At 39.0% G+C, this 27,880-nt stretch overlaps 1 protein-coding gene across 3 annotated transcripts; it reads left to right on the top strand.

Moving 5' to 3' along the window:
• The first annotated feature begins 201 nt into the window (after nucleotides 1–201).
• LOC149071038 (mediator of RNA polymerase II transcription subunit 30-like) lies at nucleotides 202–27,181 on the top strand. 3 transcript variants are annotated; one of them, XM_089248527.1, is made up of 6 exons: nucleotides 202–275; nucleotides 12,242–12,545; nucleotides 18,892–19,056; nucleotides 22,412–22,513; nucleotides 23,119–23,219; nucleotides 24,587–24,851. In XM_089248527.1, exons 2-5 carry the CDS (start codon nucleotides 12,243–12,245, stop codon nucleotides 23,215–23,217), a joined length of 669 nt encoding a protein of 222 aa, XP_089104653.1. In that variant the 5' UTR covers nucleotides 202–275; nucleotide 12,242; the 3' UTR covers nucleotides 23,218–23,219; nucleotides 24,587–24,851. The 3 variants fall into 3 exon arrangements, with proteins under 3 accessions (XP_089104653.1, XP_089104652.1, XP_089104654.1); XM_089248526.1 differs by lacking the exon at nucleotides 202–275 and adding an exon at nucleotides 6,230–6,378 and having other exon boundaries at nucleotides 24,587–27,181; XM_089248528.1 differs by lacking the exon at nucleotides 202–275 and adding an exon at nucleotides 6,245–6,378 and having other exon boundaries at nucleotides 23,119–23,227; nucleotides 24,587–27,181.
• The last annotated feature ends 699 nt before the right edge of the window (nucleotides 27,182–27,880 follow it).

The raw sequence follows: 27,880 nt of genomic DNA, 5'->3' as shown, positions 1-27,880 counted from the left end.
AGATCCGGAGCTGTTTATACTCGAAGTGAAGTCAGTGGTATTTTCAGTAGAGGGGGTGTCAGTTCTCTCCTCAGAAGTACTTGAGTTTTGACGCTCTGAAATATTGGTGCTGTTTTCAGAGATTGCAGGCGTGTTATCAGTAAGGCTGAGACGCAAATTGATGTTTATGTTTGGATTTGGTGCGGACCCGTGGGTCGAATTTTCTGTGGTGTTCATGGTTGAGTCAGACTTCTGCGTGTCTGAAGAGCTTCCGGGGGCAGTTGAGGACCCCAAATGTGAGTTAGATTTTTTTTCCCTTTTCTTCTTTTTCAACCTTTTTCTCCGACCACCATTTTCGGGTGGGGGGGGGGGGTCAGAGTCACCCTTCAGCATGGGGGTTGAAGTAAGGTTGCGCTTAAACATAAGTGCCCTTTTGTGGCAGCAGGTTTTATTTCCCATAAGGTCAAAAAGGTCCCTTGCCTCGCAGAAAAGCTCTTCGAGGCCCTTAAGGGCAACCTTGTTTTTCCCTTCCTGTTCGATGTGGTAGTATTCAATCACTAGATTTTCGATCTTTTCCTCAAAGATACATCTATTGTGGGCCACATTTTCCCCCAAAACAATATTTTTAAGCTTGTCTATCCATGGCAGAAAAGCCTTACCAAACTCTGCCCTGGGGCCGGATTCGTCCAGGTCCCCCGCAAGATTTTTCAACTTAGCTACGGCTTCGGCGCCGTCAGTATCGGCAAAGGGGCAGATTATGCCCATCTTACTCAGAGCACATGCAAGAGAATTTCCACTCACCTGTTACTACTTACCGTGCGTATCACTTCCTTGAAGCATAGGTGTAGCAGGGAGCGGGGGGAAAGGTCCTCTTTTTTTTTTTTATATAAATTGGGGGGATTTGGTATCTATGGCTAGCACGCCGCTATCTAGCAGGCCATGCCAGCCTTTATTTCAACTTGAGTTTTGCACGCAAGTGGGCTATGTCAATATTTGACCTTGAGAACGAAGAGCCCCGACCCGTCCAGCCTATGCCTAGGGTCCGTAACTAGCTCCCTTTGGCAGGGCGGTATTCCACCTGCCCTTACCGCCTACGGGAGAACTGCACTAGCACTTTGCAATGTCGAAGGAGGGTGGAAAAAGTCGACCGTTCGTGACGGCGTCCAGTTCGATTGTCCCCCCTGCCGCCACGAGGGACGAGAGCTGCAAGGTAAAGCCGGGTTTTCCTAGGAGTAGAATTTCTGCGCCGTATGCAGCGTGAAGGAGGGGATTGGTTAAAAACCCGAAATCAGGGTTTTTTAACCAATTTTTTAACCAATCAGCGTTTTCACGCTGCACGTGAGGAAGATGACCTGCTCCTAGGAAAACCCGGCTTTAGGCTACAGGCCACAGCCACATCCCCTTCAGCCCACATCGAATCACAGCTGGTTTTACCAAATCGTATTGTCGCTTGTATTATCGAAAAACAATCAACTTCTTCACAGCTTCATCTTCGCTATCACACTTCTCATGTTAATACTAACATCTGAGGTTGTGCCGGCATTTTTCCTGCAAAAAGAGTTAAGGCCAAGAACCATTTTTATTAATCACAAATATACTTCCCGATTGTGTCAAAAAAAAAAGAAAAAAAGACTGCTTTTCCACTCACATACATGCATTTCACTCAAATACATACATTACTCTCTTGTCTTTGTCTTCACCAGGGGGACGCGACGGGCCCCCAGCCCTTATGGGGAATATATGGCCCGCTTAAGGGCCAGGCATCCCCTTAAAATTTTTATTCTGGTTCTGGTGGAGGCACACATGGAGGAAAGAATAACAGGAGGTGACCCGACCAGCGCGCCCGTTGAGAAAGCATGGGGAATCTGGGTTGCCAGATGAAGCCAGTTAACGCTCTATTAAAGGGACCAAGTAAGCCCAAACAAACCGTGGCATCCCATGCTTTTCTATGAGAAACATCCCCGTTTTTAAAAATCATTCAAAAATTTACTATTCACTTTAGGAACTCGATTTTTCCCCCTCAAATTCTTTGGATATATTTATACAATTGAACGAGAGCTTTTACAATTTTAGTTGTTATTTGTTTTCGAATAATAACTTCAACAACATGGAACCTTTTACAAAAATAACCAAAATTTACCCATATCTTGTGCCCCGAAATTCCTTCTTGGCATTTTAATTTTAAAAATATTATGCCAAAGCATGTAATACCTCAGTGCTGAGAGAGACACAATGTTTAAAGACACTTGAACAAGCGGTGTTTGAAAAAAATCGGACTCTTTTTTGCAAAACATTAGCATATATAATGCCTTTCATCTGTTTATATTAAAATATTGTAGAAATACTTCCAGTCCAGGTAGAACAACAAAAACTAGAGCACAGACAATTTTAGATTTCAAATTCAATTCGAAACTGTTTTTTGTCAAATTTTCGTACACATATCACTTTAAAAGCAAAGTAATAGGTACAAAATGAAGAGGAAAAAAAAACAGCCCTAGTGATTATTTTCCTAATACTATAGGCTATTTTTAATATTTTTTTTCTCAATAATACATCTACATAGTGGAAGGTTCGGATGGGCGGCATATATTTCAATCATACGTATTCAAGAATATGAGAGTGGAACGGAAGAAGAGGGTGGCGAAATTTGTACAGCCTACAGGCAGCAAAACGATAAATACACAGTGGTAGAGGACGCTCGAGCACTTCCAGTACTTTGAGGCACGGGGGCGGCAAAATGCTGTTTGACCCGAGTGGCAAAAATCCTAGCTACGGCCCTGTCAGAAGGTGCTCGAGCACCTCAGGATTGATTCAGAAATCAAAATTCCTCATGTAAAGCATAATACGAGCGCCCACGGACTTCAAACACTTTCGAAATGTCTCGAATCTATGATAATGATGAACGAAACAAAAAGGCAAAATAAACAGTTAAAAGAAAATTATGAAAATTGCATTTTATTGGAGTTTCATATAATTTTAATTAATCATATTCCCATAGACATTAATGTGATACATCGAATTTTTAAAATAAATTGAAGGCACTGAACTAAAAACTTATGACGAGTCGACCCGGATGCAACTAGAGTCACCGATTTGGGAATTCTCATTGACGAGCGACTTAAGTTTTCTGAACATTGTTCAGCGGTTGTCAAAAAAGCGAATAGAATGCTTGGTCTCATTTTCAAAAAGGTCTCTTCGCGTTCTCCTAAAGTCATTCTTCCGCTTTTTCGAGGCTTAGTTCGCCCTGGACTGGAGTATGCTGTAAGGAATTGGAGACCATACCTACAGAGGGACATAGACTTGGTTGAAGGGGTGCAGAGAAGAGCTACGCGTGTCCTTATTGGCACACAGGGCTTGAGTTATGAAGAAAGACTTCATTTTGTGAATATGTTTACATTGGATGAACGCAGGTGTCGAGGAGATATGATCGAAGTGTTCAAAATTTTCAATGGGATGGATAGGATGGACCATGAACTTTTAGTACACCGCCAATCGACTGCTTTTACAAGGGGACACCAGTATCGATTGGTGAGGGACAATGCAAGGTTATGGTGTCGCAGGGAATTTTTCTCCAATAGGGTTGTTAATAAATGGAATAGCTTACCCCCGGAGGTAGTAAATTGTAACACGATTGACACGTTTAAAAAGAAATACGATAGACATGTTGGGGTAAATCGAGAAGCTCTATTCCATTCTTAGAATAAGACAACCATAAGTATTCTTTATGGGCATTGTATAATATTTTATGTCAAGTGTATATATTGTTTATAATTTGTGTTAATTTCATTTTTAATTGGGTTGCTGTATTTTTGAAACATATGACAACCATATTTTTATGGGCATCTTTTTATCAGCCACCTCGTTGGGCATTTTGCCTGTTGTGGCGTTGTATTTGTATTTGTATTTGTATTTGAGAGTGAAAAGTGATCTTCCCCTTTCAAAAATAAATTAAAAATATAAAACCCCCTTATACAAGGATAAACTTTTATCTTTCCCCATTATTGGATCATGTAGATTACCTGAAGACGCATTAAACAGTCATGGTGCTTAAATTTATTTAGTTATTAATATTTTAAGAGAATTCGATCCGGCAAAACACATGTTAAGTATAGGGAAAAGAGCGGTTTGTTTGGGCTTACTTGTCAGCCCACAGGGTTGCCACAGCGGCTTCAATTTTCGTGCCTGATGTCACCTCCTGTTATTCTTTCCTCCATGGGAGGCACAGCTGATGACGAAATTTTGCTGACAAAGGGGGCTCAGAGTTTTGCTGACAAGGGGGGGGGGGTCAAAAATGGCTAAAAATTTGCTGACGTAATACAAGAACGGCCCCATACCACTCTACGAGTACTTTTCTTGAGAGAGTTTCTGTATTGGTAGTAAGAAAGGGACGGGGCTCAGAAAGATATGCTGGCGTTTTTTCTTTTACTTTCGGATGACGTTGGGTCTCCGCAAACGTCTTTTCAACGTCAAACGCTTCACGCAAAAAATCTTGGCTCTGCTTTTTCTTTTTTCCTGTGGGAACATATTTTTTGCTTTGATGATGCAACATGTCGCTTATGGAAGAAAACCTTCTCACGAAGCTTGTGACGTCACTGAAGAAAGCCATCTCACCTAAGTCGACTGGATAGGGGTGACCCTTATCCTAGTGGCTATAATCTCACCTAAGACGCCTTCATATCATAGGCGGAGATAGACTTGGAAGTCTGGGGGGGGGGGGTGCACGATGATGATATATATGCATACATTAGGTCAGTCGACTTCACCTTTGACGCTGGGGGGGGGGGGCAATGCTCTTCCCGTATTCCACCCATGCTTCATATACAAAGGGTTCTAATCTCACCTATAGCCATTGGATATGCTAGAAAAAGGGTTAAACTGGCGCGTGAGTCGGCCTGCTATACCCAATGGATTATAGCCACTGTAATAAGTCGCCTTCAGTAAGATGGCCTTTTTCAGTGACGTCACGAGTTTTGCGCAGAATCCACTTTTAAGTGGTGTTGGATGATGTCGAAATAGACGATCCGATTCTTTTACGGGAGAGGTTTCGAATCCGGGACGAGACTAGAATTAGCAACATGTTCTGTTCAAGTACCTTTCGGCCTTTGAAATCGGAGTTGTTCCTGCAATGCAGGCGCGGCATACCCCCCCCCCCCCCACCCTGAAGCAGCGCCCCTAGGCTTAGATCTTTGGCGGACCCCTCCCCTCAAAAGAGAATTTATAGCGTGACAAAGCAATGACGAGAATCGTCCTGGGCCCCAGGGCCGGGGCCCTGTCAGCCCCACTCTTGCGGAGGCCATGAGCAGGGAACGGGCTTTATTTTGCAACAAGCGAAAAATAGCTTTGCGGCCCTCAAAAATGATAATTTTTTTCCAATCCTGCAGGATCCTCGTTCAGTGTGCCAATTGACGTGATTTCAATGAATCATTCGGAATTAGGGGTCATTCAAGTATAACGTCATCATCAATGGGGGTGGTGGTGGTGGTGGGGGGGGGGGTTCGGTTCCGCAAAGCTGTTTTCGCATCGGGTTGCAAAAGAAATGATCCCGTCCCTGTCCGGGCAGTTACCGTCCCCCCCGTGCACTTAAAGCCGGGGTTTCCTAGGAATAGGTTTGTTGCGCAGCGTGAACCGAATTAGACCATATCGCGCCGGCAGAAACGTGTTACATAATTACGCTACGCATTTATGGTTTCCCAGCGAGACGCATCAGATCAGGGCTGCTATATAAAGTATATGGCTTTGGCATCAGCTACTCTGTCGTCTGCATGCTCCGGTATGAAGGGAAGAGAAAGAAAATACACAAGAGTGAAAAGAATATCGGCAAAACCGCGGTGCACGACGCATTTGACTCCTCCAGAAGCAGTCGGCCAATCACGCCTGACGTAAAGCGCCGTCGTGAGCAGTATTGCGCTCTGTAGGAAAACAGTCATGCTGCTTTTCTTATTGGTGAGTGGACGGCGTGTCGCGCTGGGTGAATCACGTTGCGCGTGGCACAGGAAACCTGCTCCTAGGAAAACCCGGCTTTAAGGTCGTGCCCGTACGGAAAACGGCCCAGGAAAGAATATAAAGTTCTCCTTCGGACTCCCATAACTTTTCTAAAAAATCAATTTATTCATTAAAAAAATATATATAAATTACCCTGAAGCTATAGTTCGTGTGTTGTTTCCTAGATAGAAGCAGAAGTTTGAATATTTTGAGCTATTTTTCGGCTACTTTTGGAAGATGATTTGGGCTGGAAAATTTTTCAAAATCTGGCAACTCTGTCGCGATGAAGACCAAACTGAACTGAACCAGACGACATGCAGCTGTCAATTTAATTTTATATTATACAGAAGTCATTGTTTATTTGACGTAATAATCAGGAAGTCATTATTACGAGAGAAATTAGCATCGAGGAAATAAGTGAGCAATTATTTCCTCTTTTAATTTAGTTTTATGTCAGTTATCAGCAAAAGAAAAAAACCCGAGGTTTTTTTTCGGGCTTTTTCAGGGTTTTTTTCAAGGGTTTTTCGGGTTTTTTTTAATAGCGAAGCAGGAAGAAAACTAGCGCGAAGAAATGCTGTAGCCTTCGTAAATATAACCGCTGTGGATACGTATATGGAGCCGAACGTTTATTCGTTGTACGGCGGATGCGGCAAGCCGGTGGTGTGACCGAAGGCCCGTTTATCATGGCCCCCCCCCACATCCTGGAGCAGGGCCCCAGGCTGAGATTTTTTACTGGTCCCTAAGGCGTCATTTTCACGAGTCCCTTTATAAAGAATTTATAGCGCGGAAAAACAAACAAAAAAATATTTTCTTGGCCTAGGGCTCGAGCCCTGTCAGCCCCACACTTGTGGGAGCCATGCCGTTTATACACGCGTTAATAACAGTCTCTTGGTCATTCACTCAACTGTAGTCACTCACATACTCAAATGGTCGCTCACAAGGTCATTCATTCGGTCAATTGTATTGGAGAATGAAATTAGTGGTCTAAAGCCGGGTTTTCCTAGGAATAGGTTTGTTGCGCAGCGTGAACCGAATTAGACTATTTCGCGCCGACAGAAACGTGTTACATAATCACGCTACGCGTTTGTGTTTTCCTAGCGAGGCGCATAAGATCAGGTCGGCTATATAAAGTATATGGCTTTGGCATCAGCTACTCTGTTGTCTGCATGTTCCGGTTTGAACGGAAGAAAAAGAAAACACACAAGAGTGAAGAGAATATCGGCAAAACTGTGGGGCAGGACGTATTTGACTCCTCCGGAAGCAGTCGGCCAATTACGCCCGACGTAAAGCACTGTCGTGAGGCGTATCGCGCTCTGTAGGAAAACAGTCATGCTGTTTTTCTTATTGGTGAGTGGACGGCATTTCGAGCTGGGCGAATCATGTTGCACGTGGCACAGGGAACCTGCTCCTAGGAAAACCACTGCTTTAGAAATTCCAACTGAAATTTGAAATCAGTGCATGTCCCCCTCGAGTCATGTTTCTGCTGTTCCTTAGACAGTAAATGGCAGGGTCGTCTTAACGCATGGGCCCACCTGGACGCTTATAAGCAATCCCTACATTTCTAGCTACATTGTAGAAATTTAGTGCATCGTGATTGGCCGAAACGAGTGATGAACCATTATGTCACTCATGGTGAAATTTTTTCTGGTGACGTTCAACAATAGATACAATTAATTGTGCTTGAATCCGAAATCCGCCGTTGGGAGTTATGGTTATAATACGAGACATATATGGAAGGTTGTGTGTTCGATTCCGTCTGAAACCCATCTAATTTTTTTTTTCCATCTTTGCTATCATTTGCTGATTTACTAAAAAAAATTTCCGTTTTTGTTTCTGATTTAATCAAATGCTGTTTACGTGCATCGAGAAGACAATAATAACAGCTTGCGAACCTGGGCCCAGCTATCATTTACTGATTCAATAAAAAAATGATTTCATTTTTCATTAATGAACTTTGTAATTCAGTTTCGCCCAAAATTCTGCCTCTCGTGACATCTTGCTAGCTTTTTTGTTCGCAGTAACCAATCACCAGTGTGCTAATGCTTCCTGTGTTACTAAGAGAGTGGTGGTTGTAATTACGCCACCCTGGCGCCTCAGGAGAAAAGGAGCCTTACAAAAATTAGATTTGGTTGAAATTTCCTAAAATTTACAAGGTAGGGCCTCAGAAAAACCACTTTGCCCGGAAGTGCCACGATGCTCTTAAGACAGCCCTGGTAGTGTGCATTGCACCATGGTTGGTTTAGGTGCTAATTTTAAAACTAATCAAAGTTTCAATTATGCTCATCATTGAGCCGGTTACAAATCAAAGAAAGCTTAAGCGCACGGTTAATCATATCTCCCATTAAGGAGTCTTTTCACAGAGAACGAAAGCCCTACAATGGTACAGGTATTTAACTATTACACTTCACTCATAGTTTGAGAAATATAGACGGCATCGTTAAAGGTTCACGCACAACACTAGATATGTGCTCAAACTGTTAGGTACACATTCGGTACAGCTCATTGTGGTAATTGCCCATAGTGATAGACTGGAGCTGTGCTCCGTTTGAAGAAGAAAAAGGTAAACCAATTACGCATACCAAAAGTAGATCGTTGGTGACTGAGCTTCCTTGGAGGGTTATCAGGAAAATAAGAATTATAATAGATATAGGGAACTTATTCAGGGCCATATCATGCCTTCTCAAGGGTCCCTGAAGCAGACTTTTTTCTGGGATCCTTTCAAAAGGTTGCGCTGAGAAAAATGTGGTTGTGGTCCCCTATCTGGACCTGTTAATAAAACTTTAATTACTTTTTTTTTTCTTTGTTGCATTGTACTCTAATGAAAAGCGAGTTGAAGCATTTTGAAATATCAAGTGATGCAGTATTTGTTTGCATTTTTAATGTGTACTGACCCTGTCACCAGATAGGGACTTATCTGATTCTGGTGGCAGTGTCAGCATTTGTGAGCTTTGGCCTAAGATAGGTCCAACCATCCATGAACGATCCCGTTCAGTGCACATGGGCTCTAAGGAAAGATTGCAAATCGTTGCCTTTGTAGTCTAGTGTTCTAAGGCGCTTACCAGGAAAGTGAGAGGACGCGAGTTTGATTTCCTGCAAGGGCATTTAAATTTTTTCTTTTTTTAGATTCCTCTCCGCATTATCCAGCTGTTAAAAACCTTTATGATCTTATTTCGTTTGTTCGCATACATTTTTGAAAGACAACTTAACCTCAAGAAACCCATTCAACTGGATAGATTATTCGTCTAAGTCACTTTTTTTTGCCGCTCCCATGCTCACACACTTTCCAGATCACAATTTTGATCATTCTATTGCATGCATACACTCTAGGTCACTCTCTCGATCTCTCACTCGTCTGGTTCCTTGCTGTCTAGATCACTCTTGGTCACTCCCATGTTTAACACATACACACACTGGGTCACTCTTTTTGGTCACTCAATGATTTAGTCCCTTGCTCTCTCTAAGTCACTGTTTTGATCACTTACATGCTTTCACACTTTTTTTAGTCACTCACATGCTTGTTAACCAGTCAACTGTCCAATTAATTTCTCCGAGCATTACCCGCAGTGCCCACTTTTTTTTGAAGATGCGCGCTTTTTTCCTTTTTTTCCATTTCTTGGAAGTTTGAAATATTAAAATATTTTTTTTATAGCATGTTTTTTTATAGCTCGAATGTGTCGAGACATAATATGACACCCCAAAAGTGGGGAGGGGCGGTCATAATGTCCTGTGACTAAAAGAAATGCTATTGATGGATTTATGTGGAACCATAGTAGTTGAACCTTTGCTAAAAGATATATGAGTAATAAAACTGATGCATCTTCGCAAGGAAATCGGAAATTGAAACATAAACGATAGGGATGCAGCTTTGCAAAGCATGACAAAGATAATAGTAATAATAATCTCAGAACTTGAAATATAATTGTCAACTCCATCTAGTGATGAGATAATAAAGTAGAAGGATGGCTGTACAGAGATGGCAGCACATGTATGACAAATTATTTCGTCATATCTATGTGAAAAAGACTGAAAAGTCTGTGTGTTGGCAAATGCCGTCGTAGGCAACACCATTACGTATATCAGCGACAGCAAATGCCGTCTTAACCACTTAACTGGTTAATTCTTCTGGTCACTTGCGTGGTCAGTGCCAACATGGCAACTTTTTTCTCTCCAAAATTGGCAACCCTGACAGAAGTGTCAGCATTTGCTAGTTTTGGCAACCCTTTATCAACCGCATTAATTAACTGCATGCATCGTTGATTCCATTTTTTGGTAGTTTTCCCTCGAGTCCTGCAGTATTTCTGGCTATGATTCCATAAGCAGGTGTAGCGACAAATTTGGAATTTAAAAATTTTTCATTTTTGAAAATTTCTCACTGTAATTAGCATGGTGGTGCTTGCGTGATCACCATTCTACTGATTCTTTTCCTCACTCCCCACCCCCCACCCCACCCAGTGCCGTCTTAAGGCATGGGCCCACCCGGGCACCTCAAGAGAAAGGGGGGGGGGGCTTACAAAAATAGGATCTGGTTGAGACTTTCAAAAATTTGCCTGGTAGGGCCTCAGAAAAATCATTTGGCCCAGGGCCATGATGATAAGATGCCCTGTCCGCACCCCGCAATGTATTTTATAATTTTTGTTTGTGCCCGCATTTATTATCTCTTCTGAGGTAGGCCCAGAAAATTTTAGAGCCTCGTGTGTTAAGTTGTGTGTCCAGTTATTTTTAAAAACAAATTCTCATTTGCTGTGCACCGTTCATCCTTGTATTTTTTCTTCAACATTTGGATTAACTATACTCACGTGTGTTTGCAATTGACCAGTGACGTAATTTTCACCCAATGGTTCGGGAGAAGGGAGAAAAATCATGGAAGTAAATGGGGGGAAATTTTTTTTTCCTTCCTCCGTTTTTGAGGGTTGCCCAAAACATTTCTACACCATAATTATGCATGGTAACCTCTTTTTTGGCAAGAGGAGGGGGGGGGGGGTTATAGGTAATTTTTAACTGGAATGGACTTGCCCTCAGTTGTCGCGTTGAAGCATGTGATATGTGCTGATGCTTGGCCAACGGTACCATCAGGCAGGAATCGCTCAGCTTTTTTTTTTCATTTGTTCCTGCGGAATGTTTGTGAGTAAAAAGCAGAGTGTAGTGTTCTTTTATTAGTAAGGGAAAGAATTGCAGCTCGCATAGTGCATCGGCGAACGAAGCCAGGAAGGAGAACACGTACTGTTATTGACTTGTGTGCAGGACTGGCACAATGGGAGTGAGTTTCAGTTGGGTTTGTGCCATCATTACAGAGGGAAATCCACTACAGGAAAGTCAGTGCGCAGTGAAACCCTACAGTCTTGTCAAGTTCCTGGAGGATAATATGCATCAGCTGCACGATAAGACTAGGGGAGTATGGAAGTCGAGAGGAGACATGAACCCGATGTATGTGCCCTCAGGAGAGTGCAGCAGTCAACCGTTGAGTGAGGGGGGGGGGTAGGAATTGCAGTCAAGACTACAACAATCTGCAGTAAATGATCAGTCATCACTGCAGTGACAACTGGACATGATCATAGATGAGCTTCATAAATGATCGCCATAATCACGGATGACTGTAATTAGCTGATGCTACGATTAACTGAGATTCAAAATTTTATTCAATAAAATTATTGACTATCATGATTGATTGGCGATTACCAGATTCTGATGTGATGAACAGCTATATGCCATCGCCTTATCATATTTATAATTTGATCATCCATTGCCATTATTTTATTTATCTATTATATGATTTGAGATTGACGATGCTCCATGACGATTATATCAATTTTTTTCCATTACCTTCATCTGTGGTGGATGTGTTTCTTTGGTTTTAATATAATTTCTAAACTCTCATATCCTTGGGGAATGCTTCAGTATGTATCGGAGATGAAAAACAAGGTGTGTCTGGTCCTTCAGTGATGGCGCGCCTGAGTGACATGGCAGTAAGATGCTCGTCTACCTTCATGAAGGTTGCGATCAGGTTCAAAGTTTGAACCAGGGAAGGAATACAGGTAACAAGATATTTTCCTCTAACGAGCTTCAGGCAACCACTGATACATGGTACCTTTGTTTCCAACCCAACTTGCTAATGGCACTAAATTATGGTACAGAGATATGGCTGGAGTTGGTGTGTGGCGAATTAGGTCCTTCAATATTCCAACGAGAAAGTAGCAAGATTTGCTATAATGCAAGTGTCCATGTTGTAATGAAATCTCATTTTAATATGTTTTCTGATGTCTTTAATTTCATGTTCTTTCAGAATGGCATCCCCCTTTCAGTCTACAGATGCAGGACAGGCTAGTGCACCGCAGCACCAGTCACCTTTCCCAGATTCGCAGGGGCTCGTTATGGGTCAGAATCCCATGATCATGGCACCGGTTGAAGACTCGGAATCTCAGAGTATGATGGAGTCTGCATCTGCAATGAATGCTATGGGTAGCTCGTCACAGTCGAAGCCGCAAACGGATTTCAACATGGCCTTGCTGTGCCGATTCGGACAGGAGACGGTCCAGGAAATCGTGACCAAAACCACTGAACTATTTCAGATTCTGAAAGCTATACAAGTAAGAATTGTTTAATTTCCTTCTTTTTTTAAATGAATTTGTAGTAGTACTTGGTTTACTGTGTGTTGTGTGATGTCAGATCTGCCAACTTTCCGGATTAAGTTGTCAATGCCAGATTTCACAACATTTACAGGGCGTCTGGATTATGAATTCGTATTTTGGAGTTCGGATTATTGCCATCAATGTGATGAGAATAAAAACTGTTATTAAATGAAGAAAAGAAACACACATTGAGTAGGGTGTTTTCCACTGTTTCTTTTCTTTGGGAAGCGACCCCCATTCAAATGAAAAAACTTGCAATGTGGCATCACCTGAACTGTTGTCGCGGTGCCCTGTATGAACGGTGATCGTCAAAGCCACCCAAATCTATGAATGCAAACATACATAGTGGCCCGTTCACACTGAAGTTATTTTTTTAAATACATGTGTTTGATTGTAAGACAGCTGGTATGTAATTTCAATAGATATTGATGATCGTATTTCATAGCGAAAATTACATAAGATCGGGATCTAGGATCTGACCTTTAAGCAGTGGTGGATTATAGTCGGTTGGGCCCCTAAATTAGAAAAAAGTGTGAAGTTTGTGTTTTTTGGGGCCCTGGGCATGCCCAGTGCACCCGCCAAAATATCAGCCTCTGCCCCTAGAATCCCTATATATCAGATATCGCCAGTTGTGGGCAAAAATTCCTAATTTATTGCTAAAAATTGCAGATGAGAGGGAAAAATATGGGGTTGCTTTTATAAATCTTGGTTAATTGAAGGAAACATGAAAAAAAACTTTCAACATAACGATAAATTAATAACGTGTACATCCAGCAAAGATAAGAAATTCAAAGAAGCATGTGTGAAAAAAATGTATATTGCTTAAGAATAATCAGACAGCAAATGGTAACAAAAAATAAAGAATTGTCCCATATAAAATATGGGTAGTATGGTCACCTTATGTGTTACTTCTTGCATTAGTTCGTATTATGGCCATAAATAAAATTTGACGTGCAAAAATATGTTTGCCAGATTTTTGAGTAATTGCAGGATTTTCATGAAGTTACAGGATTTTTACGTTCTGAAGGTTGGCAGGTCTATTCTAGTGAAAGAATATGGTATAGTGGTACCTCGGCTGCGACAAACGTAATTTCGGAATCATGTTCATTAGCTGAAACATGATTTTCCTTAGGTTTCTATGGAAAATTGTTTAATTCGTTCCAGAAACAGCCCAAAATTTGTTGGCGAGTTCCATAAAACTCTAAGAAGTACTGAAAGAGCCCGAAGGATGAGATAAACAACTGTTCACAGTTGAATGAAGCAGAGTTTATGGGAAGACTACTGTATATACTCGTGTATAAGCCAAGTTTTTTTGTGGAAAAATTCGTTCCTCAAGTGGGTGGGTCGGCTTATACTCCGGTCAGTTTTTGATGAGAAAATATATACCCCCTGCAATCAGTAGTCATTTTTGTAACAGTGTTTGAGAAACCGGCATTATTGGTATGGGATATTATGTTCAACCCCCACAGAACTGATAATGCCAAAGCCGAGGCAAAGAAATCGAGAACATCATTGGCTTTGATACCAGGTGGGTTAACGACGATTGTACAGCCTTTAGATGTGAGCATCAACAAGCCTCTAAAAGACTATTTGAGGAATTTGCGGATCAAATGGATGAGTTCCGATGATAAAGAAACTATAAAAACTGGTGCCTTGAAGGAACCTAATATTGGCTTAGAGTGCCAATGGGTACATGAAGCATGGAATTCTGTTTCCACCAAAATTATCATCCAATCCTTCAAAAAGTGTTGCATCAGCAATGCAATGGACGGAACTGAAGATTATATCCTCTTTGAAAGTGATAATGGCGATGACAGTCCAGGTGAGGATAAAAACAAAGATGCTGCACTCGCTTTGATGATCTGATGGATTACGATGAGCTTGGAGACTCAGAAGAAATGGATTAAATAGTTTGAATCATTTTCTATTATAAATTTCTGCAAGCTATTCATTTTGCATGAAAATATAAGATTTTTTTTTCTCTATAAAATGCACAGATTTTTGGGGGGTTGGCTTATACGCAGGTTTTCAATTTATTGCAGTTTTGGTGGACCTGAAGTGGGGGGTCAGCTTATACACGAGTATATACGGTATATGCTAAACATAGATTTTATTTTACACTATGCCGTTCCGTTCATGAGACATAGTAGGAAAAAAAACCATCATACTTTGTGTGATGGTGGGATGCTATGTGACATAGTCATCTTGTTTCTCTCTCTCTCTTGCCGCTGTGGTGGTCGAGTGGTTATAGTGCCGGACTCGTGATGCGAGGATCCGGGTTCGAACCCCACAGTGGTGGTCGGCTGAAGTTGGTTTTCTGTGGTTCCCAACTTCAAGGCGCAAATGCGAGCCGATCTCCCCGTTAAAAAATCTCGCCACAGAGAGTAACAGTCCTACAACGGTAAATCATTCAACCATAACACTTCACTCATAGTTTGTAAAACTGGGGGCAGATGACAGCACTACACATAACAAGCATTACACAGAAAGAAACTTTACGTCAGGTTGCACTACACGTACACGCACATTCCCGCATGTATCGATTCGTTGGGGGGTTCCGCGGGGGGGGGGGGATGCATGTGTGGTGTAGCAGTAGTAGGTAGGGGCTCGGGGATCCATGATGTTCTTAAGTCAGCCACCTCGTTGGGCAATTTGCCTGTTGTGGCGTTGTATTTGTATTTGTATTTGTAAATAGAAAAGATAAGTTTTAAAGTGTCCAAACAGTTCAGTTTGGTACAAAGAGTCTTACCGTATACGGGTCATTCTCAAAAAAATTGACTGAAAATCATGGATTTTGTCCTGTTATGAAAACAAATATCGCTGTTAAAAAAATATTGTTATTTCTGCTGTTTTTATGTCTTAAAATAAATGAAATAAGATTATTTCTTACACATATGCTGGAAAAAAAGCAATTTGTAAAAGGCAAGCTGCTGACAAGGACGTACAGTAATACTTTTACTCATGAGACACATGAGGCTTAAGTTTTATCGAGAGATGAAGACATTCTCGAGGAGTTCCATTTTAACCTTCATGACGAATTGTTGTCAGTTTCGCATGTTAACGTAGAGTTGTTCTGTATTAATGTAGAATAAAGGAATTCACCATATTCACCACTTCGTATACTACACACGGACCGTCACAAGTTGTAAACAATTTTTCCTTTTTTTCTGCCGTTTTGATGGTTTTTGATTTTTTTTTTTCGAAATAGCACATAGGAAAGTTTATTTTTTTTCACATATTTAGCCACTCAAAATCGAAACTTTTTATTTCTGACAGACAATGGGCTGGTAATTTATAATTCAACATCCTAGTTTGAAGTGTTCCTAAAATTTTTTGCCCGTGAACTGCATAAATGCTTCCCGTAACAGAGTGGACACCATTGTAACAGAATGCACAAAAACGTTTAACTGAGAGAAAGATATCTCAAACATTCTCTAAATAAGCTATGCAAATACTTTTGTTTTCTCAAAAATGATATACAAAATGTGATAGATGACCCAGAGACTCCTCCACAATGGCCACCCCATGAAGACATTCAAAAAACATGCACCCCATCCCTCGTAGTTTGAATTTTAGTCTTGTAAAATGTTCAAAATCTGGTTAAAGTGGACACCAGGTTCGTATATTATATCATCAGGATGATTTTTCTTTAACTTCAAAATTTTTTGTTAAAATTGAATGGTAATTTGATGTTGGTGTAAAACTCATGTTTATGCCTCTCCCATTAGTGATTCTGATTGAACGGGGTGGGGGACCTTGGGACTGGAAACAAAAATAATAATGAAAGAAAATAATGGTTCTGTCCCAGAAAATACAGGACGTAGTGTCATAACAGCCTTTACTAATACTAAAATGCCCCGTGTGACACATCTCCCTGGATCTGTGCGTGGCCGTGATTTTAAGGATCTGTATCTTTTGTAATTTAACTGAAAAAATAAAATGATGAAGCATATATTATAGGGTTCAAAATGAAAAAACCTTTAGATAACCTTAGTTTAAATTTAACTTAAAACTTCAAAACCTCTTAACTAGTATAACTTTAAATCATAGTTTCCATTCTGTTTTCCGTTGCTTGAGTTTTTGGAAGATGTAACAGAGTGGACAAATTAGTCTAAATTATCATTTTTTTCATAAATTTAAATGATTGATGTGATGTTGATATAGATGGAAAAAAAATCTTAATTATTTATGATAATGACTATGTAACAGAGTCGACATCCGACAGAGAAAAATCTGGTGCTAAAGACAAAACGTGAATATTAAGCGTTTTGCAAAAGTCAAATCCAAAATTTTTGATCAGTGAACCTTTCAAGGAGCTTAAAAGTGTTATCAATTTTAATCTGGTATAAAAATATATTTCCCAAATGACCGTAACAGAGTGGAAAAAAAAAACTTTTCTTTTTCAAAATTTTACTGTCAGTTTTGTTCATCTATGGCTCATATATAAAATGTGATTCAAAGTTTTTTGAAAAAAAAATTTCCAGATTTGCACCATCTCTTTGTTTAACACTTTTTTGAAGTGGGAACAGCCAAATTTTGACGTTTTGCTACAAACAATGATTAAAAAAAAAAAAAAATTAGATACCATCTGAAACAAATCAAGAAATACCATATGACAGAATTAAATGAAGAACTAGAAAAAAATTACTACAATAGTGCTCTGAAGTTTCATAAAAAAAATTTACAAGTCTCGGAAACAGTTTGTACACTTTTTTTGGGAATGGCCCATACACTGAAACCATATAAGTCTAAGGCAGGGCTGGACAAATCCCAGGCAGCAGGTCACCATGGCAATTAAAAATTGAGATTGGCATTAATTTTATTTTTGTTTGTTTGTTTGATAACTGAATTATAGTCTCAGGACCACAAAATTCATTTTCTCTTAGCCTAATCATTCAATACTTTTTTGAAAGAGAAAAAGAAATGCATTTGAAAAGTGATTCCGAGTTGGAAATAAATTAATTTGACTCGAGTGACAACTAATTATTGAATTCATTTTGATCGACACGCAAGTTCAGTTCATGACTTGGCAGTTTTATGATAACGCATGCATCCGTATCAACCGAAGTGTTTGTTAGCCGAATCCGTGTTCGTTAGCTGAGACAGAAAAATGTTGAAAAAATCTTTGTTAGCTGAAAGATTTTTAAGCCAAGTCGTGTTCGTTAGCCGAAACGCTACTGCAAAGCAGAATGGATTCAAATGATTTCCTGGAGAGAGAGAACATTTGGACATGACAGATAGTTGAGATGTGAATAATCATGTATTCATAATAACCATAATATAATTTATAACTTTTGCAAAGTAACATTTTCATGATGAAATGTCTGGAAGGCAGAGGAAAATATGAGAATGTTCCTAGAAAATAGGTCATATGATTACCCTATGCAATGCTTTCTCTCCCTCCCCCCCGAAAAAAATCTTCCCCTCATTTGTATGACTCTTTTCTTTGGCAGTGATGATGTCACACACACACACACACACACACACAGCAATCTACATATTTTTCGAGTCTAGGGTGGGACACATATTGCATATACGTGAATATACATATTTTTTCTGCACAACAAGAAGTACGGATTTCTGAAGAAGCAGCTGGGTGAATTTGCAGCCTTCCAGACCAGTAAAGTAGATACCGAGGAGAGTCTACAACATGGGGTCACATGGGGAAATTGGTAATTCATTAAAATAACATGGTGTTAATTGGAAAATCACAATGAGCAAAATAATAAACACATAAAATTGTGAACACGGTAGATCCATGTTGCCTGTCATCAAACTAGCCAGCATATATAGCTTTGGGAAGGATGAACTTGCCCTACTTGTCCAGTGGAATAAGGGTATAGTGCAAGAGCAATGCATGCCCAGAATGATTTAAAACACCTGGATGACTGAATGTGATTGAAATTGAACCAAGAGTCCATGTGATGCATACATGACAGGGATCTGTTGCTGTACTGCCTGCACAACTCCAACCTTGACATCAAAAATTAAACAGGGATTCATCAGACGATTCTGAACGTACAAACAAAGTACATAATAATGTCCACAATGTGCTGCTGCTAGATCAATTCAGATTTCAGTACTTAGATTACGATTTGTCATAATTATTTTATTGATTATACACCCATAGACGGGTTCCTTGTTATACATATTTATAGTTTTTCTAGAAAACTGTGTAATAAAATTCCAGATGCACCCAACCTTCGGGAAAACTTCTATCTCTCCCTGAGATGAGAAGCAGGGTGTGTCAGATCCTTTAATGTATTATGTTGATAATGAATGGCTGCTTATTATATCATTTCAGCCTCCGAATGGATCTGCTCAAGGAATGAGCGGACAGGAAGAAAAAAAAGCGAAGATACAAGAGACTCTCAAGAGCATCAATACGTGTTTCAAGCAGCTTCGGAAAATCCACGGGAAGTGCAACGAAAATTGTGCTGGGATGGAGTACACTCACATTGAAGTTGATGTAAGCACAAGTTTCATCTGTGCTTTTTCTGTCACAATGTGCATAAATGTGCTATAAATATATATGAAAAATAATGAAAGTGCTATAAATATATATATCCCAGAGATTTGAATTGTGAAAGAATATTATTTTTAAACTAAACATCACTGCCCAAGTGTGCATTAAGGCACGTATACATTGGTGTGTCAATTTTATAATGTGCAACTTCCACCCTACAGAATAGTTCTAATCTATTTATAGTTCACAAACTTCCTTTGTGTTCTCTGAAAAAAACTCACTCAGTTGGCAACTCACCCACTCTCTGAATCACTCATAGGGTTATTCAATCGCTTGATCACCCATTCACTAGCTTTCTACTAGTTCATTCATCAACTCATTCTGTCACTTCCTCACACGTTGGCTCACTTGCTTAATCATTTGGTCACTCACTCACTGGTGACAAACTATAGTCAGTAAATTTACTCATCTGTGAATTTTCCTATCTATGAATTACATGACAATTGTTGTCCGTGAATTTTATGTAAATCCTGTTTGACAACCAGTGTTTGGCAACTTCAGCACATTGTGATGGCCTTGCGATATGAAAGCCAAGGTTGGTGTTTGCTGCAACAATTCATTGAAAATTTACCAGAGGAGCATTTACAAGGTTCATGTGGGGCAGTAAAACCTCACAAAATGGGTACTCCCCATTAGCAGACACCTCCCATTAATGGGCCCATTTTTAAATTATGTCAACGAGCATCAATAAATTTTGTTGTCCATTAAAGCCTGCCTTCCATGACGTCCCGAATCAGATGCAGGGTAAAATAATTAAGGTGAAAGATAATAAAGTCTTTGTTTGACAAAAACCACAAAATGCTCCCGGCAACTGCAGCCAGTGTGAAGAAAATACCATACTTGTTCGGAAATTTCAGAGGAAGATGCTTGGTGGAGAGAAAAAATTTGGGGAGTTTCTTAATAGGTTCAGTATATTTAGCTGCAACAAACAATCTTTTCTATTTGCCTCTATCATTTTTTGAGACCTTCCTCTGCTAATGTTCCATTTCGAAATGTCAACATTCCCCGTTGTTGACTAGGTGTAGTCTCCCATCCGGTCATTATAGCCTTTGTATTCAAATCCATAAAAATGATTGCTTGATTGCTTTCCCGAGACCCGAAGACGATGCTTGGCTCTCGACGTTGTGGGAGGCGGGCTTTACAGATACCAGACACTCCTTGTTAGCAGAAAAAATTTTCTGTCCTGTAGGTGTCCATTATCAATAGGTTTACTGCAGCCTGAATGAACTAGTACGAAACATTGTGAGGTAAAAAAAGCCTGATAAAATTATTCGTGCGATTTGTTTATCTCTTTCAGACCCAGTACTAATAAACGTTAGGGGTTCTTTCTCACTCTGTAGATATTTTTTAACCCCAGGGAAGTTCAGTCTTGACGTCGATGATGCACATAATCCTTGAATTCAGGGCTAAATCCCAGAGGATAAAAAAAAAAAAGAATACCTGAAGTCTGCACGTTTGTGCATACAGGGTCTGAAAGAGTTATTTGGGTTCTGTGTCAAGGTGAAAGTAAACATATACTAACAACCCCTGCAGACTCAAATGAGTTACCAGGACGTGAAGTTAGAAAGAGTGAATGAAAAACTTTGAATGAGTTAACTTCTTGTTTTATTTAATAATGTGCATTCATTTTTTCATTAAATGTTTGTCTCTAGCAGGTTTGAAATTATGATTTTTTTTTTTTTAGTGGGTGACAAAATTAGGTTTGCATTCCTTTCACTGTAAAATTTTATGATTTAATACTGCGGTTTTTCCCTTAAAATATGCCATCCAGGGCAGTTTCCCCATTCCCCTCCATAAAGTCCCAGCCCTGATCTCCAGGGCTTGACAAATTCCAGATCATGATGGCAACTAGAAAATTAGCATTGTCTCCTAAAGTTTTTTGTACATGATTGTGAAATTGGGGAGTGAAAGGATGGCTCAAAATTTTCTGACTTCATCATAGCGCAACTTTTAATATGGGAAGGAGTTATATATACACACACACACACACATTTTTTTTTAAAAGTCCTGGAAAAGTCGAAATATGCATTATTTAGGACCGTTTCTCTAAAGCAAAAAACCGTGCATGATGCCTAAATATTTTTTCCATTTTTCAGGCCCTGGTTTTCTCACTCGCACTTGAAACACCAGCTGAAATTACATCTTGATTCATAGCTTGAATAATGTAATTCGTATCAAGTGGTGAACATTCGTGATACACTCTAGTTGAAAAATATTCAAATGTGGGCAGGGCCGTCATTTCAACTTTTTCCTGTGATGGGGGGGGGGGCAGGCAAAGAACATGTACTCAATGTATTTATAATTATATATATATATATATATTTTTTTTGTATATATACACACACCATTTTTAGTGTATTTTCAAAAGCCAGGGGGAGCAATGCCCTTCGACTTCTCCAAATGAAAAGCCTGAATGTGGGCATTAAATTGTCAAAGAAAAACATTTCACGTTTTTTTTTAGAAATTAACATTTTTAGTATTAACTGTACTAACAAGTAAGTGTTTGAAATAGCTCGCTTGTGATTCAAGCATTTTTGTCGGGTTCATTCAGCACGGATTTGCTTTTTATAAAATTAGATCACTGAGTGTTTCCGATCAACAATGGTAATTTTTTTTTGTCGAACTCAGTAGCTAAAAAAATGAATCTAACGCGAAAAGCAAATTAAATTCTGACATGTGTTTTAGCATATGAAAGGTGCCGTTTTTAGAGAGATACATTGGTTTTTTAATCAAAAGTCTGTCATAGAGAACCTGGGTATATCTTCAGGACTGGCTCCACGTTTCTTTACACGTTGCTCAGCAGACAGAATGGCAGTTCAAACCAGAAACTGAGATAGAAAAAACGGCATCCACAGTGTTCTGAAATTGTCAGAATTTTCAAATTGTGTATTTTTAGTCTTCAATGATTTGTGTTATAACAACTTGATGGAGAGAAAGTCTGACTGCTTATGGAATTTTTCTAAACTAAATTTGCTTCATACAAGAACCATAATTTTTCCCTCAACTTCTAATTATTCAAAACATTTGAAAAAACATTCTAATTAACCAAGAAATTATAACATCAAATTAAGTAGAAGACTCAAAGGTAACTCGTAAAAGTTTGAATTATCCAAAATTTGAATTGGCCAAGTTCCAGTGTAGCTGCTTGATTAAAATGTGGGTTGCTTTCTTTAGCTGCAGGGATCAGCAGGAGGGTTGCTTTATTGCAAATATTGAAAGAGCTGTAGTGTCTAGTACTCTCCAATTTCAGTTCATGCCATTAAGTTCTAATTATGTTGCCCTCCCCCCATTTCTGCAGAGCCTGGTGCCATTGAAGGATGAGATGGATACAAGAGCGGAGGACAAGAAGGTCTCTGACTCCATGAAATATGCCACTGAAGAACATAAGGAACTTGTGGAGGTAAAGCCGACCTTTTATTCAGTGTAATAGAAACTGCCACTGTGGTGATCGAGTGGTCACAGTGACAGACTCGCGTCATGCTTTCCTGGGTTCGAACCCCACAGTAGCCGCAGTGGTGGTCAGTTAAAGTTGATTTTCTGTGGTTCCCAACTTCAAGGTACGAATGCGAGCCGATCTCTCCTTTAAAAAGTCTTGCAACAGAAAGCAATAGACCTACAAACAGTACAAATGTAATTCAATCATAACACAGCACTTTTTAAATATAGATGGCAGCACTGAAAAATCAAAACACAACACCACGTACACACTCAGACTGTTAGGTACACACAATTTACACTTCTGTCACAACTCACTAGGTAGTAAATTGCCCAAAGATGGTGATAAACTGGAGTTGTGCTTGGTTTGGAAAGGAAGAAAGTGTATAAAAACAACTGTAAAATTTTATTATCGCTGGAACTGTATCTTGTGTCACTAACCCATATCATGTATCACTAAATTTATTTTCAATTCCTCTTACCTTCATTAACGCCACATGTGATTAAATTTATTTGATACAGTATTTTCCACTTACTCTTACTTTTTTTATCTCCTCTTCCTGTAATCAGCAAGTCATGCTGAGGAATCGTCAACTGAAAGAAGTCATTGATAACCTGAGGAGCTTCATCTGGGACATCAACACCATGCTGTGCATGAGGAGGTCTTAAATGTGAGTTTGTACGTGCAATTTTATATCTAAATGAAATGGAGGCTAGTCGTTGCTGAAGTTTTGTCCACTGAATAATTGTATAGATCTGTGTTCTTCATGGGCTGGTCTGCAGACCGGTACCAGGCCGTGGAAATTTTCTCATGGTGTGCGAAATATTTCGTCTAATTCACATAGCTGCCACATGATTTTGGATTCAATTTTTTTAAATATTATACAGTATTTATATTGATTTTTGCTTCTGTCTTCCATCAGTTGGTTTGCAAATTATTTCCACCATTTATCTATTTTCGCCGGTCTGCAAACTAGTTATATTTGTTTAGACTTGCACTTGTGGGTGGGTGGTTCCACCAAACCGCCACCAGAGGTCTATTGTCTATCCCCAAAAGAAAATAGACGTCTTTAATAGAGACCTGTAGCTGAAGCAAAGTTCTCCAGCAGAGATCTAATAGGAATGTCTTGAAGCTCACATGGTTCAATCAAATGACGACCCTAGTGCTTAAACCTGTGTGCAGAGTACATTTCACATTCACAAAGGAAGTGAGTAGCTGTTTCTTTATAATGCAACGTATGTGGGCTACAAGCCTTTACAAAGGACTGTCTTCTCCATCTCATTTCTTTGAACTATTGGTTGCTATGGTGACTTAAGTTAATTCTTTTTGATTATTTCGTTTTTTGGACAGTTTGATCTGTGTATTCGTTTTGTTCGGTCACGCTATTCCTTTCGTCCCTGTATTGTGCTTAGCCTAATAAAATAATTCACAGTGTTTGATCCGTTTGTAATAAACGTGACAATATAAACAAACTCTACAGGTTGAGTCACTACTAACTCCTATGGCATTAAGATGCCTTTTAAGAGTACGGTGGCCAGTAAGTAGACCAACAGCTCTATGAATATCAGTTTTGCTCAGCTTCTGCCTAAAACTAGGGCAGTCCCAATTTATCTTTTTTGTCTGTTGCTGACCATCAGTGTTCAGCCAGTCTTGGTACTGTTTTCTTTTTGCAGATGTGCAAGTTTTGCCATAGTTGGTATAGATTAGTTATTTTTTGCAGTTTTATTACTGCTGAGCACCATCTGGTGGCAGTGATGGGACTTACAAAAGAAATGGAAGGCCCAGTTTTTCTTGGGCTGTATCTGGCCCCACTCCCAAATGGGGTCTTCATAAAAGATGAGGCAAATGTTTAGATGACTGAAAATAACAAAAGAATGAGAGTGATAATTACCAGTAAGAAGTCATACAATTCTTTTTTGAAATGAAATCGCATGAATAGATCTAGCGAAAGCTGTCTTGATAAGAATTATGATTTGATCAAGTAGACAGCATTCTATGTAATGGTTATAATGTATTTGTTCTTGTTTATTTGTATAGAGTGAAGAGATGATGCCGAACTGAAAACAAGAAGCTTACGCATATACTCCTCCTTTTTTGTGATTTCCATAATCTCCCCCCCCCCCCCCCTTTGGTTTCATTTTGCTTGGCCCACACTGTATCATATATCCTTTGCTGCTGTGAGTTTCAGAGTTTCATTTATGCGTTAGTTTGAATCTGCAACATCTCATCTAGTGTGTCCGTGTATGTACCATTGATGTAAATTAAAACTTGTTAATGTATTAAATTGTCGTTTAAATGTGAATTTGCTGATCACATGGTTTTTTGTTTTTTTCCCATGTCTGTTGCAAGTCTTGTCAATAAACTCGTTACAAAAAGAAACAAAAAAACTGGTCCGAATGTTATTGATCTGAATCAAGTAGTCTACAGAGATGGCCAAGTGGGCCGTGACCAAGTAAAATTACTGTGTATTAAATTGATTTTCTTATTATTTGAGCCATCATTTTCCACAGCAGACTATTTACATTTATTATTTCTGGTGATGATAGCAATTAGTTATGTTCTCATCATGCTACCTTTTCATACACACGTATTGCTCTTAAAGTTTGTTATGGACACTTTTACTTCATCTCTTTCTGCCACCTCATTGGGCAAATTGTCTTTTTGTGACCTGTATTTGTAGCTGAATGCATATTTGGTGTTCTGTTCACAGTGACAAAACTTTTTCGAAGGGAATGGCAATTCTCACGATGGCATCTCGAAACTGCAACCGACTATATAGGCTACGTAGACCCTAATAATTCCAAAGAGCAAAAACATGTCATTATGGGGTGGTTGGGTGTATATTGTGCCGTTGAACAAGAGAGTTCCAACAAGTTGAGAGAGACACACCGGGATATGATGATTTTTTGTGTCACGAAGCAGTCGCACAGTGCGGTACTTGACCCGAAAACCTGGCTAAAATTATTTTTACTTTTTCAGTTCCTTCAGTCAATTTCTTACTACCGATTTCAGACTTACAAAATCAGCCAAAACATGCTTTCATGTGGTCAAACTCGGACAAATAGGAGAAAATCAAAATTGCCAAAAAATGCACAGTCTATTCAGCTATACAAAGAAATATTTCTCTCGCGCTTGGGCTCATTTTGAAAGAATCAACTTTGGACGTGGAAAAGTTTTTCGAGAAGAGATGGGCACGTTTATTTGTTCGTTCTAAAATTTGGGTGATTTGTTCTGACAAAAAAAAAAAAAACACGGAGAAACATTAAATAGGCTGCTGGCATGCAGGACATGGGTGGAGATACGGGGGGGGGGCAGCATCAAAGATAAGAGTCTACTGATCTAATGTATATATGAATTGACATCGTGTCCCCCCCCCCACACTTCCAAGTCTATCTCTGCCTATGATTCAGGATGCCTCTGTTGGCTGTACTCATCCTGATTGTCTTGCAACCAGAGGCCATCTCTCCTCTCGTAATCAGCTCTGGAGAACAAGCCCTAGTAAGTTAGAGTTTTACCTATAATTCCAGTCCTACTGACCAAGATGTCAAAGCATGTCTAAAATCAGACACATGTGCATGCTAAGGCATTATATATATACACAGTCTTTATAATTAAAGTTCCACTTTGAAATGGCCATAAAAGGAAAACTGGACAAAACGTTAACAAAAAAAAAGTTTAAAAACTCACCACCAGCGGGGAATGGCGCTGTATGCATCATTGTTTAATGAAATAAGACATGAAGACATCGGTTTAAAATGTTTTTAATCTCTTTTAAAGCATGTTCAATGTGGCATCCACCATTTTCTGAAAGCAAGTTAAATTGCATCACAGCGTTCTCAACAGTAGCTCTTAGCATATCAGGAGGAATGTATTCACAAACCATATATACCTATTCATCATTATATAATTTCGTTATCTCTTTATACTTGATGTAAAACTGTTTTTATATCTGATTACCTTACCAAGTATTCATAAAAAATCATTTCATAATCACTATTTTTTACAAACTCAAATACTTGATTTGTTTTTTATTGTCAATTGATTTTCAGTATGAAATAAGTTTAAAACCTCTGGGGCAATGTAGGGAAAGCTCTTTTTTTTTTTTTTAGGGTTTTATTTGGCTTTGGTACTTGGTATACTCTATTGCAGCGGTTCTCAACCAGTGCTCAGCGGCCGCTGGAGGAAAAAAAAAAACAGTGAAATTTAAAAAAATAATAATTATAAATATTTTCAAATAGTAAAAATAAATCTAATTTTGATGAATAATTAAGAAATGGGCCTCCACCATATAATTTTTTTAACTAAAAAGGGCTCCGCGAGTCAAAAAAGGTTGAGAACCGCTGCTCTACCTGTGCTTGTATTTTTATTTTTTGTCATATTTTTCATTTACTTGTGAGAATTTCACAATTCTATATAAGTAGTTTTGCCGCACAGATATAGGATGACACTGTGTATTTTGGTACTGTCTGTTATTATTTGAGATCTTATTCTATCATGTATGCCATATAATTTCCGGATATTCTTACATATACTCCACTCTATATATAGACATAAATTGCGTAATCAATGATTGAATAAATCCATTCATGAAATAAATCTTCCTTCGTTAATAAAAGTTTTTCATCTTGTGAATGATTGCTTTTTATTTTCTGATTTTTTTTTGATTAAAATATCACAGTGTGAGTTGCATTTATAAGGCCATGTTGTATCGTTATACCCAGATAATTATACTCGTGAACTTTTCTATTTGTGGCAATAGCAATCACCATGATCTTGGCAGCGACAGTGATTATGTATTTTTAGATATGTTTTTCCATTATGATTCATGTTTCTTGTTTTCCTTATGTAGATGTATTTTGTTTTTTGTGTGTTTAGTTTTAGTTTGTTTTATTAGCTAGAAGTTATTTTTTGTTAGGTCATCTTCTACCTTTTTTTTATTACATCTATTGTATTTGTATCTCCTACGTAAAGCATTGTGTCGTCAGCAAAGGTTATCAACTTTCCATTTAATTGCAGATTGCATAAATCATTTATATATATTAAAAAGAGTATTGCGCCCAGTACAGATCCTTGAGGCACTCCTTTCTTCACATCTCGAAAGGAACTAATATTTTTTTGAATCACAATAGCTGTCTTTTATTATAATATGACTTAAACCATATGAAAACATGTTTCCTCTGACTCCTATTGAGAATAGTTTACTTGTTAGTATTTCCAGATCAACGAAATCAAAGGCTCTTTTTTAAATCTAGCGAACACAGTTATGGAATATTTATTACTATTGAACCCGTTGCTTTGGTAGTTACTTAGATCTAATATAGCCATTTCTGT

This window comes from Pholcus phalangioides, unplaced genomic scaffold (genome assembly GCF_987345545.1).
Source record: "Pholcus phalangioides strain wild (caught in Gottingen) unplaced genomic scaffold, Ppha-v1.0 ptg000020l_1, whole genome shotgun sequence".
NCBI classification, from domain to species: domain Eukaryota; kingdom Metazoa; phylum Arthropoda; class Arachnida; order Araneae; family Pholcidae; genus Pholcus; species Pholcus phalangioides.
This window is presented reverse-complemented; position numbering and strand designations above follow the sequence as displayed.